At 43.4% G+C, this 13,521-nt stretch overlaps 2 protein-coding genes and 1 long non-coding RNA gene across 11 annotated transcripts in view; 1 reads left to right on the top strand and 2 right to left on the bottom strand.

The window, feature by feature from the left end:
• Nucleotides 1–127: 127 nt before the first annotated feature.
• Nucleotides 128–9,135, bottom strand: tox4b (TOX high mobility group box family member 4 b). 3 transcript variants are annotated; one of them, XM_061913439.1, is made up of 9 exons: nt 8,979–9,135; nt 7,503–7,571; nt 6,761–7,045; nt 6,435–6,695; nt 6,031–6,360; nt 3,405–3,485; nt 2,728–3,336; nt 2,503–2,657; nt 128–2,433 (listed from the first exon to the last, which is right to left on the bottom strand). In XM_061913439.1, exons 1-9 carry the CDS (start codon nt 8,982–8,984, stop codon nt 2,376–2,378), a joined length of 1,854 nt encoding a protein of 617 aa, XP_061769423.1. In that variant the 5' UTR covers nt 8,985–9,135; the 3' UTR covers nt 128–2,375. The 3 variants fall into 3 exon arrangements, with proteins under 3 accessions (XP_061769423.1, XP_061769422.1, XP_061769421.1); XM_061913438.1 differs by lacking the exon at nt 8,979–9,135 and adding an exon at nt 7,923–8,311 and having other exon boundaries at nt 2,503–2,651; XM_061913437.1 differs by lacking the exon at nt 8,979–9,135 and adding an exon at nt 7,923–8,309.
• LOC133560663 (uncharacterized) lies at nt 8,963–12,816 on the top strand. The gene is made up of 2 exons (XR_009808501.1): nt 8,963–9,118; nt 11,891–12,816. It is a non-coding gene; the product is annotated as an uncharacterized LOC133560663 (long non-coding RNA).
• LOC133560659 (solute carrier family 12 member 6-like) overlaps nt 12,023–13,521 on the bottom strand; it is a 28,064-nt gene continuing 26,565 nt past the window's right edge. For 6 of the 7 annotated variants that reach the window (XM_061913430.1, XM_061913436.1, XM_061913435.1 and 3 more), the window contains one exon: nt 12,023–12,977. In XM_061913430.1, coding sequence (XP_061769414.1) covers nt 12,886–12,977 — 92 coding nt within the window. In that variant the 3' untranslated portion in view covers nt 12,023–12,885. The remainder of the gene's footprint in view (nt 12,978–13,521) is intronic. The other variant, XM_061913433.1, reaches the window with a different exon arrangement.

A 13,521-nucleotide genomic window follows, 5' to 3' on the forward strand; every position in this document is an offset into this window, starting at 1 on the left:
TGATGTTACATGGCCCTGTTCCTGTATTGTTTTTTAAAGCGAAGTGTTCAAAGTAAAACAACTTAAAATATTACAAATGTGGGTTAATTCTGTCCATTCATGTCGTCTGGGAGGTTCCAAACACCCACTGTATTAAAACATTTTATTTCACGATTGTAAACACTTGCAGGTTTTAGTGAAGCAGTCCATCCTTCCTGCCCATGTCCATCAGCACAAAGTGTCCCATTATTAATGTATCATTTTCATTTTAAAAAGGACAAGTACGGTACTTTGTTCCAGTAGTGTCAACAGGTCTGATGTAGTTTTTGGATTGTTGTACATCTCAGGTGGTCCACGTGACACTGAATATGCATCAGTTGTACAAAAATAATCCAAGTGGGAACACTCTCACAGCCAGTGGAAAGTGAACCAGTTTTTTGTCTTTCCTGAATCTTAGCACCAATTTTCAGAGTGTTGCTTTGTCCTTGAAGCACCCCCCTTGAGAAACAAAACCTACACACGTGTTTAAACCACAGGTCTCCAACGTTTTTTGCACCAGTGTCCAGTTTAATGTCGGCATTTTTTCCACGTTTGGCAGATAAATTCAGCTAACACAAATCACCATAATGCTGAATTAGTAGGAGCCCTGGGCTTGTTTCTTTCCAATGAAATGGACCCTGGGCGGTTGATGCCACACAGTGCATACCATCAACCTGCTGGGGACTGCAGATAGATATTAGCTTTTGGCTACAATCTGGCACATTTACATTTCATATGTTTATTAATGTGCATTGTTTCATGTAACAAAGATATAACAAATGGCAACTTCCTATCAGAAGTTTTATTAAGCATCTATCAACAAGCTTATTGGTTGGTAAATGGGAAAGACGGTCATTTTTAAATTATTTAATTTATACCGGCCCCCGGACTGGTGGTTAGGGTCCACTGATTTACACAATAAATGAAGCTATTTTTGTTTTCCAAAGTGAGACAAATTTGCATTTTGTCTTGAATTAAGAAAAAATGTGTCCATGCAGATGACACACAAAAATATTCAAGTCACCCCGGATTTCCACAAGATAGGTAATGGCTGCTGAACTGCAACACCGCAGAATATTTCCAGCTTTGCCGTGCGAGACGGCACTTGTGGAAAAGACAATAGTTTTGCTTTGCAAAACGACTACATTATTTTTGTATTTGTAGCAAGCAACAACAGCAGCAGCACTATCTCTGGCGAGTTATTACACACACTTCAAACTTTCACTAACCACGCCTCATGGCAGGTCAGAGTTGACACAGGCCCCTAAATAGCTGCACAGGCAACACCTGTAATGATTCTTTGATTTTGGTCCTCCTTTCACTAACCCCTCCCATGCTTCTCCCGCCTCATGGCAGGTCAGAGTTGACACAGACCCCTAAATAGCTGTACAGGCAACACCTGTAATGATTGTTTGATTTTGGTCCTCCAGAATCAACATGTCCTTCCTCATCCATTGTGTCAACAGGTTGAAATAACGTCTAAAAAACCTTTCACAAGTTGACTTCAAGTCCAACCCCGCCCATTAGGTTGTTTCAAGGTGTAAGATACCAACTGCCTTGAACACTTAGTACTTTTATTTTGAAAGTAAACCGGGTCATTTATTTTGTTTTGTAAATGAGTTTTTGTTCCGTTTTTGCTAAATTGATCAGCCGCGCTGCGGCGACCAGCAAAATTAGAAGCGCTGCATATATCTAGCGTTGGGCTTCGGAATATCCGACCTGTACACAGAGCGCCCACCAGCGGTGACAACTGACACATTGGTTAGAAGACAAACGGAAAATATCTGGAGCCGTTCAGCAGCCGTTATGCATCTTGTGAAAACCCGGGGTGATGCTTCATGTTTCACGCCAAGGAGCTGTTGTTTACTGCAAAACATCTTTTCACAAGAGCACACCACACCCACTGTAATACAGCAAAATCCTTGAAATGAGCTGTAAAAAAAACCCCTGGAACACCTTTTCCTCCTGGATGTTTCTTCAAGTTCATTAAAAAACATTGTCTTTATAAAATGTCTTTTTTTCTTTTTTAAACATTTGTTGGATGTATATCCCTCCTTCCTGCTAGAGAGAGAGTAAAGCAGCAGTGTCGAGTTCCTCCCCATCTACTGAGATAAAACTCACATGTACCGATTCCTGAGCCTCATCTGGCCACTCACTCACTCACTCACTCACTCACTTACTTACTTACTCACTCACTTACTCACTCACTCACTCACTCACTCACTCACTCACTCACTCACTCACTCACTCACTCACTCACTCACTCACTCACTCACTCACTCACTCACTCACTCACTCACTCACTCACTCACTCACTCACTCACTCACTCACTCACTCACGCCGTTCCTGGGTCACACTATGTGACAGTGGTGAAGTTACGGCCTCGGATGGCACACCAGGCTGTGAAAACGTCCCTGCAGAGAGGAAAACGTTAGAATGCCAATTAAAGTAGCTATTTCTTCCTTGTTTGAATGTGGACTAACCTGCAGTGTGTGGCAACACACTCGTTGCTGCAGTACTCTTTGTCCCAGTCTTTGCTCTCCACTGCCGGGTTGGTGCAGCCGGCGCGTACACAAATATTTGGATGGGCGGCTGTCGTGACGGAAGGTCTGGGCGCAACGTTCACCTCCACCTGCATCTGACACACAAGCACTCATTGGAATCATTATTAGCAACATCCTCCAATGGTCAAACAAAACTGCGCTTACCCCCTCCTCCGCTTCCACCACTTCTACTTTTGTCCCCATGGCAGCTAAATCTCCCACCTCCATCGCCACATCTGACGTTTTGGTCACCGACGTCACAATTATCGGCTCGCAAGAATCTAATTGGCGAGCCGCCGGGACTACTTTGATCTGCAGGGGAGGAGGAGCCATGGCGGCGGCAGCGCCCCCTCCTCGAGGTTTAGCCTGTAGTGGGGGCGGAGCCTGGGCGTGCAGCATCTGCTGCAGCCGCGGCGGTGGGGGGGTGTTCTGCATCTGCTGCAGTGGTGGCGGTTGGCGCGGCGACGAGGCAGGCATCGCCGTGACAGAGACGGCACCGGAGGGCAGCTGCAACTGCTTGATGATGATCTTGGTGACAGTGGGAGGGCTGGGGGTAGCTACGGCGGCAGGTGGAGGTTGTGGTTTGATCGCGCCTGTGCGGGACCGCGTAGTGACCTGAGGCAGGTCTAGGATGATGTTGGAGGTGCAGATGTTGGTGATAGTGTTCTCCTCGGGGTTGTAGTGCTGGGCCCTTGTGGGACGGGCGGCAACAGCAGTTGCTGGAGCGGCTCGACGGGGTGGCGAAGGTTTTGAGTCCAATACTTCAATGGGAGCCTGGAGAGAGTGACACACAATATAACAACATGCACATTGAATTTTCATCAAAAACTAAAAAAACCCACCTGAGAATTTAGACCGGCTCTGTATGCCGCAAGTGCTTTCAAGTAATCCTTCTTGGCAAGTTCATTTTTCCTCTTGTAAACCTTTGAAAAAGGGGAGAGACAAGGCTTTTGTCACGTGCGTAAGAGTGGACAGACAGCACCATATTATTGACCAACTCTGGCCATAAGAGGGTATCAAACTGATCCACAAATCAGTAACTTTCTCATACTGGCCAAATCTACTAGATTAGATATCAAATAAAAATAAAAACCCCTCTGATCTGACAAAACGTCCAAGCTATCACCCAAATGTCAAAACGACCAAATAAATTCTCAGTTTAACACTGCACGACATGCCGTAAACAGAGATTCAGCGGCTGTATTGCAATATAGTTAGCTAACAGCTGCTGGAGCAGGGGTCGGGAACCTTTTTGGCTGAGAGAGCCATAAAAGACAAATATTTTAAAATGTATTTCCGTAAGAGCCAATTCATATTTTTTTTAACACTGAATACAACTAAATGCATGCATTTTTTTAAGTAAAACCAACATTTTTAGAGTATAATAAGTCTCTAATTCTTTTTAATAACATTGTTATTTATTGAACAGGTGCGGTAGAAAACGGATGGATGGATTAAAATGCATGAGAATATTTTATATTTTGAACGTTATTTTTAACATTGTGATTACCAGCGGAATTATTTATTACTTATCGTGTTAAGCAATGTCAGCTAAGATATATCTGAGAGCCAGATGCAGTCATCGAAAGAGCCACATCTGGCTCTAGAGCCATAGGTTCCTTACCCCTGTGCTAGAGCGTCAGTCAATTAGCCTTGCAATGTTGTCATCTCAGCTGTGTGAGTTACTTTACATGGATGGAAGAGAAAAGTAGCAGAGTGCAATTTTGTTTGGCGCAATTGTCTCAGGTGGCGATAGCAATGGACATTTTTACACCACAAATTTGAATTAGATCATCACGCTAAAAGGTATTTGGTTAGTGCTAAAAAGAAAACGGTCATTCAATCCATTACTTTACTGGAAAACTTCCATGTGCACGTTTAAAAAGTGTGGAGTGTGAGAGGCTCTTCAGCAGAGCCTCGATGATATTTTATGATGTTGAAGTGACAAATGAATATATTTTTTTATTTAACTTAGAAATGTTGTTAAAATGATGGATACTCATGTTAAAAAATGCCAAAGCATCAAATCATATGCGTGAGCTTGCACGCAGCCAGAAACGATGTCTCCCTCTCAGCTTCAGGTTGTGACTAAACATATATACCGGTATACTATTTTCATCTAATCTTGGCATCTGCTTAATAACACTGACATGTGACATGCAATGTCATAAATGCTGTTAAAAACGACTTTTGTTATGCAGGGTCTGGATTGATAGGAATTATAATTATTTTTAATTGGTTTAAAATATTTCAACTTTTGTTTTGCCGGAATTGTATTTCAAATCTTAACAAGTCGATTAGAAGGTTGATATCAGTCTGTGTCGCTTGCTATCAGTTGATACAACTAAGTCTGGCTCAATGATACATTTTACTCGACAATATATTGTCCCTCAAATTATTTCAGATAATCATAAACATTTTCAGCTTTAATTTGAGACCAAATAAGGCACTAATGTAATCATGTCATATAATTCTAATTATGCATGTAACCTTGTCTAACGCAATAACGTTTTTTTTTGTTTTTTTTATTAGTATTTTTTACCATTGAATTGGTCAGGGTCAAGAATGTTTTGATCATCCTGAGTATGTAAACAATACAAATACAATTTGACTCTCAATTTATGTTAGCAAAAATTGCACTAAAATAAATACTGAATATCTGGAAGTGCAGTTATTCCCCAACTGGAAAAACTGGGTGGGTTGTTTTTTAGCCATCACTTTCCAACAAATTTGCATACCGTCCATGTGGATGGGCTAATTTTGTTTATTCGGTTGGAAGCCAAAATATTCCGATAAGGGGATTGATCGTTGACTTTGCAATCTTTGTTGTTTTCAATTTTTGCTTCTTCCGGGTGACTGGCAAGGCTATGTCGCTGTCAAAAGCTCACAGTCCTGCCTCCATTCACAGAGACAAAGATTGTGGATGACTACCAAGAACTTTCACTGCGTTTAATTCTGCTATTCCAAAACACTCAGGCACTGAGAGCGATCCACAGACTTAAACCTCTGGCACTCTGTTTGGAAGCTAGAGATGAAGAAAGTAAACGCACACAGACGTGGAAATTTTTCCAACGTCGGCGCAATTATCGAGTTTATCTTACGATTAATGTATTTATTAATCGTCCAGGCCTATATACATCGTTGCAGTATTGATATCGGGCTATCCCTAGTCCCCATTGTCCCAAAAGCCGTAGATTTAGGAGATAAAGGCATTGTATTTAATTGCCTTGGTCAAGGATCCTAAAAATAAGAATGTGAAGTTAATCCTGGGTCAAAAGAATCGAATAATACGATTTCGTCCGGATAATACTTGGTTTGACATTAAAGCTTTACATCATGAAAAGGCAAAATTGTGCATGAAAAAAGGCAACATCCTCTGAAGACCAATTACGTCATACAAGTCTAAAGGAAGTCAAACACCAATAAACAATATAAAACAATAGCATCATCCACGATGTGAAATCTTACTTGCTTCTGCTCCTCCCCGAGGCTGTCCCACATGGATGCCACTATCTTGGACACTTCCCCAAACGTGGCGTTGGGGTTTTGTCCCTTGATGGCCGCCTGAGTGTCACTGAAGAAAAGAGCGTATGCCGACACGGGCTTCTGCGGCTCATTGGGGTCTTTCTTTTCCTCCTTCTTTTTCCTTCCCCTCTTTCCAGCACCGCCTCCTTTCCGGCCGATGGCTGTAGAGATGCCAGCAGACGGGGCAGACAATGGTGCATCGGCCAGAGTGGGGTCAAGGGACATGACCCCGGCAGAGTAGGCCGGAGTGATGGGGGACTCCACCAGGATGCTCTGATGGCAGGGACAGAAAACGTCATGCAGGAAGCGGTCGATTTAGAAAGATAGAGATCACGAGGGAATCTTACCCTTCTGAAGTCGTCCATGTCATCATCCTGCAGCGAGCTGGTGGGTGACGCCGTAGCCGACAGACGATTCTCCGGCGACTCAGGGCGCTGAAGAATATTCCCTGCACCCAAGCCAAGCCCAAGTTGAGCGCTGAGCTCCGACTGGTCGATGGTGGTTAGCTGGTTGGAGCCCAGCAGGCTTTGACTCATGTCTCCAAGCGGAACATCGATCGTGACCGGCGACGAGCTGCTGAACTGGGACCCGATGGGATGGCCCAGATCCTGCAGGAGGAGGAATATTTTTTTGTGTCTGAATCCAGAGCATGGACATTTCATGCCATCCTCACCATGCCCAGCGACGACCCCAGTAGAGCGCCTCCAGATTGGTTGATGACCCCAAGACTGAGGTGCTCCAGCCCCTGCGAGGGTGGGTGGACGAAAGTTGATGCGAAGGACGGGTCGTCACCTTCCACCACAGCGTTCCTGGGCACCACCACACTGTCGGAAGTGCTGGTGTCTGACAGCTCCCCGAAGTGAGACACCACATCGGAGACGGTAAGTGCCGAATCAGGGTCCAGGGAGATGGGCGGGATTTCAAACTCCTCATCGCCCAGACTGGGAGTGTGGAACGTCTGGATTGAGACGGGACGAGTCAGTTTTAACACTCCTTACCACATTCAATAATAATAATAATAATAATAATAATAATAATGGATTAGATATAAATCGCGCTTTTCTATTGTTAGATACTCAAAGCGCTCACAGAGAAGTGGAAACCCATCATTCATTCACACCTGGTGGTGGTAAGCGACATCTGTAGCCACAGCTGCCCTGGGGTAAACTGACGGAAGCGTGGCTGCCAGTTTGCGCCTACGGCCCCTCCGACCACCACCAATCATTCATTCACCATTTATTCACCAGTGTGAGCGGCACCGGGGGCAAAGGGTGAAGTGTCCTGCCCAAGTACACAACGGCAGCGATTTTTTTGGATGTCAATAGGTGGGAAGCGAACCTGCAACCCTCAGGTTTCTGGCACGTCCGCTCTACCCACTACGCCATGCCGCCCCTGAGATGACATGGCTTACTTACTTCTGATGGAGCGAGGAAGGGGTGGCCTGACCCTGAAATAGTCAGGTAGTTGTCACTGCCTCCCGGGAACTGAAAGACAGGGAGGGGAGTCAGTTAAAAAAGCAAGTTACTGGGTTTGAAACTGCGCTAGAAGAACTGTGTGTTCTCCTGCTTCATCCCATACTCCAAAAACATGCATGTTGGTAAGTTTGTTGAGGCCAATTATTTGTAGGCGTGAGTGGGTTTGTCTGTGTGTCCTGTGTTTGACAGGTGACCAGTCCAAGGTGTACCCCGCCTCTCGCCCTAAGCCAGCTGGGACAGGGTCCAGATCACCCGTGACCCTCATGGGAACAAGCACCAAACAAAAATTGATGGATGGATGCTTGCATATTTTGTTCGAATGACAAATGGCTGTCAAGCCTCACAGCTCAATGAAATCACCTTGTTGTCAGAGTCAAATCCGTTGTAGGTCTGCGGGTCCAAGAACTCTGGATCACCATCGTGCTGCCCGGTTCCGCCAGATAAATCCGAATAAAAATTCAGGTCCATCCTTTTTTGAGGTAGACAACTCCCAGGGAAATTAACAATCACAATGTCCCCGCTAACCTCTGCGTACTAATTGTGGATGCAGGATTGAAAGACGTATACATGAGAGTCAAGCTGATTCCTCCAACATCGAGCAGCACTGTGGAGGATCGCGTAATCGAACATGTGGACGCCCCAAGAATAAACCAGTCCACAGGGCTGGCAAGCTACCAATGAACGTGGCTCTCTTATGGCGGTTTAGCTTTAGCCGAATTTGACGCAAGGTTGCGGTGCTGTTGCTGCTACTACTCACTCAGCAGCCGTTTGTCTGGAGCTCCCACCAGCAGGCAAATATCCGTGGCCCGGTTAAAGCTACTTGACGCGACAGGAAACCCTGCGTGACCGTTGCATCCGACCCAAATCCCCAGTCTGGCCCGGCTCAGGCTGCTCAATGGAACCGGAGACACTGATGCTAAAACAGCACTGGCTGTTGTGTCAAACTACCCCAAACCGGATATGCAGCAATGGTTGTTTCAAGATAAAATCCCACGAACATGTCATTTTCCGTGGAATAACGCTATCCGACAGTTTATTTCCATCACAACACTGCAATAATTTACTCCACATTTACAGCATTTTAATTACCTTTAGAATGTCGGACTGAAATCCACGTTGCATTGACATGGGGTTTTACTTTGAAAGACAACACCGGACAAGCATTTCCCAACATTTAACAAATAGAAGTTAGCCTCGTTTCATTTAGTGTTTGTTTAAAATACTGACACGTCTCACACAGTAGTTGTATGTCCATATGCCAACAATAAACTAACCATAATTTAATAAATGAAATACGCTCGTATTCAGCGCCTCCCTGATGTGGTGACAACCAATGCTTTTTAACTGGCTGATCGTCAGCAATGACGACAAACTTGGTTATTTTTTTCATGTCAAATGGTGACATGGTCATCTTACCTCCATGATGGCGGTCTTATTGTTTTTTTTCCGTCTTTGGTTCCACTTTGCCGGAGTGAACTTCGACAACACTCGGTATCCTCAACTATCACAACATGGCACCGGCTAGCAGATTGGAATTACTCCCGGAAGTGACGCCTGTACGTCCCAGACTCCCAGTGTTGCGTTTCCGGCCCTTGATAAAACCGTACTACCGTATGACTATACTGTATTTATCTATGCTGAACAAAAATATAAGCGCAACGCTTTGTTTTGCTTCCATTTTCATGACTTGTAGTCAAAGGTCTAAAGGTTTTACTATACACACAAAATACCTATTCCTCTCAAATATTGTTTACAAATCTGTCTAAATCTGTGTTAGTGAGCATTTCTTAAAATAATCCGTTTTACCACACAGGTGCGGCAGATCAAGATGCTGGTTAAACAGCATGATTACCACACAGTTGTGCTTAAAGGCCTACTGAAACCCACTACTAGCGACCACGCAGTCTGATAGTTTATACATCAATGATGAAATCTTAACATTGCAACCCATGCCAATAGGGCCAGTTTAGTTTACTAAATTGCGATTTTAAATTTCGCGCGGAAGTATCATGCTAAAACGTCGCGGTATAATGACGCGTGCGTGTGACGTCACGCATTGTAGAGGACATTTTGGTCCAGCACCGTTCACAGCTATAAATCATCTCTTTTCATCGCATAATTCCACAGTATTATGGACACCTGTGTTGCTGAATCTTTTGCAATTTGTTCAATGAATAATGGAGACGTCAAAGAAGAAATATGTAGGTGGGAAGCGGTGTACTGCAGCCGCCTTTAGCAACACAAACACAGCCGGTGTTTCATTGTTTACATTCCTGAAAGATGACGGTGAAGCTTTACTATGGGACAGAGCGGTCAAGCGAACACGGTTGGATTGGACCACACACACAAAGTACAGTGTATTATGCAGCGATCATTTCGAAAGATCCGGTTTCGAAGAGGGTCCCTTGCGAAGGGCAGAGATGGGCATCGCCACCACCCGTCGACTGGTGCTGAAGAAAGGTGCGGGGCCGACCTTCAGGTTGTACAGGTACGACCATATAATCTCACTAAAGCACTAGTAACACAATAAGCAGATAAGGGATTTTCCAGAATTATCCTAGTAAATGTGTCTAATAACATCTGAATCGCTCTGCCGTCTATTTTTTTTTCTTTCTATTCCTTCACTCTCACTTTCGTCATCCACAAATCTTTCATCCTTGCTCAAATTAATGGGGAAATCGTCGCTTTCTCGGCCCGAATCCCTCTCGCTGCTGGTGGCCATGATTGTAAACAATGGTCAGATGTGAGGAGCTCCACAACCCATGACGTCACATGCACATCGTCTGCTACTTCCGGTAAAGGCAAGGCTTTTTTATTAGCGACCAAAACTTAAGACATTTATCGTGAATGTTCTTTACTAAATCCTTTCAGGAAAAATATGGCATTATCGCGAAATGATCAAGTATGACACATAGAATGGACCTGCTATCCCCATTTAAATAAGAAAATCTCATTTCAGTAGGCCTTTAAAAGGATGCCGTAATAAAAGGCTACTCTGAAATGTGTTTGCGTCACGCAGTGCAACACATCTCCTTTGCATAGAGTTGATCAGGTTGTTGATTAGTGGCCTGAGGAATGTTGGTCAACTCCTCTTCAACTACTGTGCCAAGTTGCTGGAAATTGTCAGGAACTGCTACACAATACACAGCATCCCAAACATGCTCAATGGCTGACATATGTCCGATGAGAACGTTGGCCACGCAAGAACTGGGATATTTCCATCTTCCAGGAATTGTGTCCAGGTCCTTTGCAACATGGAGCCGTGTATTGTCATGTTGCAACATGAGGTGATAGTCTTCGATGAAAGCACATCAATGGGCCTCAGGATCTCGTCACGGTATCTCTGTGCATTCAAAATGCCATCATTAAAAAGCACTTGCGTTCCTTGTCCATAATATACACCTGCCCATACCATAAGCCCACCCCCACCATGGGCCAATACATTCACAGCGTTGACATCAGCAAACCGCTCTCCCACACGATGCCACACACTGTCTGCCTTCTGCTCTGAAGAGCAAAAATTCATCCGTGAAGAAAACACCTCTCCAACATGTCAGACGCCATCGAATGTAAGCGTTTGCCTGCTCAAGTCAGTTACGACGACAAAACTGCAGTCAGGTTGAGACCCCGATGAGGATGACAAGCATGCCGGTGAGCTTTCCTGAGATTGTTTCTCAGTTTGTGCAGCAATTATTTGGTTATGCAAACCAATTGTTGCAGCAGCTGTCCAGGTGACTGATCTCAGACGATCATGGAGGTGCACCTCTTGAATGTGGAGGTCCTGGGCTGGTGTGGTTACATACGGTCTGTGGTTGTGAGGCTGGTTGGATGTACTGCCAAATTGTCTGAAACACCTTTGAAGACGGCTCATGGTAGTGAACATTCCTGCAGTCAGCATGCCAATATTTGAGAGGATTATGTCTTTTATGTATGTAGTAAAAGTTTTAGATCTTTTGAGTTTAACTCATTAAAAATGGGATCAAAAACAAATGTGTTGGGTTTATATTTTTGTTCATTGTAGCTTAATATGATTAATAAGTCAAGTCAAGCCCTTACTAATGTTAGGCTGGTATTGATAATTGGACCTTGATCAAAATAGAAACATGTAGATCTAATTGAGTCTTCTTTTATATACCTTGTCCTTGTTGGGGTCATGAGTTGGAGCCAGCGCTGCCAGACATACGATAATCACGTATTTGTCTGGCAATTTCACTCTTCCAATATTGTACGATGATTCCACCCCTTCAATATATGGCTATTAGGAAAGACAAACAGTATATCCTGTGCTGTGCCTAATGATGTGCATTGTCTCGCATGTCTCTTTTCAGGCAAATGGGTGCAAAAGCAAAGGGAAAACATACAAACACCCCAAAGATGTTTGAATGGATATTCAAACTACATCACCAAACTGATGCACTGAGCTAAATAATAGTGTTATTAGTAAGCAAGCACAAAGGTCATTTTAGTTTCTTCAAATTCACTTTATTTCCAAAATTTTCAAGCACAAGTTGTATGCCTCATTTCATATCAATGTCACACAAAAAGTTACACCTTTGAATCTTTATGTACAGCCAATAATCAGACATGAAAAGAAAAATCCCTGCATTGTAACACAAACAATCAGTACACAAGGGGGAAAAAAGCAAAATAGAAGACTTTGCGGTTCACAGCTTATATTTGCAACAAGCTCTCATTCACGCATACACACACAAAGGGAACATCAGCAGGTCAACTTTGATGAACACGTGTATCATTTAAACACAAAATACGTGCACGTGGTCCAGTGGTCCTTTCAATCAGGAAGGCCTGAACCCCCTCCCAGGAGCACTAAAATTGCTAACTGTAACATTTAAAGGTATTGCAGTGGGATGCAAGGGAGGCTGTGCGTCACTTTCATGTTTGTCAGACTTTTATGTGTCCCATCAGAACTACTTAGAACATGTTTTGTCAGTTAAAAAATGAGGAAAATTAAAAACAATGCTTAAAAAGTAAAAAAATGTGAACTTGCGACATGACTAACAAATTAACTTACTATTTTGGAAAAAGTGCATAAAAATGTGAAAAATACAAATTTTTTTTGATAACACAAATAAAACACAAAAATTAAACCCTGAGTACTTCTGATGACATCTTACGACCACCCTCACAAAAACACATGGCCTTTCTTGACGCTGGCAAAATGGAAAGGCGTGTGACAACAGAGAAGCGCGAAGACGAGTGAGTGTCAAGCGGTGCTTTGATTTGAGTATAACAATGCAGCCGATGATCAACCCTCACCTCTGTTTCTGTTGATTGGCAGCTCTTTCAAAAGCGGATTTCCCCGTCAAGAGTAAATGGTGATGACTTCACTTCCCCCACCACGGACCAACAGAACACGCTCCAGACCCTCAGTTAGAACCTCGAGAAACTCCATGTCTGCTCAGTGAGTCAAGGATACACTGCAATTGACCTGAATTGAAGAGGCTGCCGTTAGAGGCAACTCATACATTTATAATTCATTGATTTAAAATTACAATAAAAAGTGGAAGTAATACATTTAAATATGTTCAATTTAATATAACTGTGCAGTGAATTTATGTTGATGCAAATGTCTTATATTGATTTAAACTATTTAAATAAGAGGGGAAAATTTTTTTGTGCCATTTGTTAACTTCCGGGAGGTGGGACAAAGTAGGTGGGGCACTAAGAGAGCAACAGAAGATGGGGATGTCTGACTTGTTTAGAGAAGTTGTCACAAGTGTACCCTAAGTTTCTGTAAGGAAGATTTCTACCTTATCACCCAAGAGTCTATGTGGCCAATGAGGTAATTATTTAAGTTGTATTCGAAATGTGTGTTATTTTTTAGAGAATGTAAACTGAACAAAAAATATAAATGCAATACTTTTGTTTTTGCTCCCATTTGTCATGAGTTAAATTTAAAGACCAAAACTTTTACTATATATATTAGGGCTGCGAATCT

The sequence above is a fragment of the Nerophis ophidion genome, linkage group LG10 (assembly GCF_033978795.1).
Source record: "Nerophis ophidion isolate RoL-2023_Sa linkage group LG10, RoL_Noph_v1.0, whole genome shotgun sequence".
NCBI lineage: Eukaryota > Metazoa > Chordata > Actinopteri > Syngnathiformes > Syngnathidae > Nerophis > Nerophis ophidion.

Bases quoted from the DNA above. Each gene is read 5' to 3' on its own strand.
- tox4b (XM_061913437.1), bottom strand. From the start codon at position 8,030: ATGGACCTGAATTTTTATTCGGATTTATCTGGCGGAACCGGGCAGCAC. The intron at 7,572-7,922 runs GTGATTTCATTG...CCTGTCTTTCAG, and splicing joins GATTTGACTCTGACAACAAG to TTCCCGGGAGGCAGTGACAA. The intron at 2,434-2,502 runs GTTAGTCCACAT...TCCTCTCTGCAG, and splicing joins TGTGTTGCCACACACTGCAG to GGACGTTTTCACAGCCTGGT.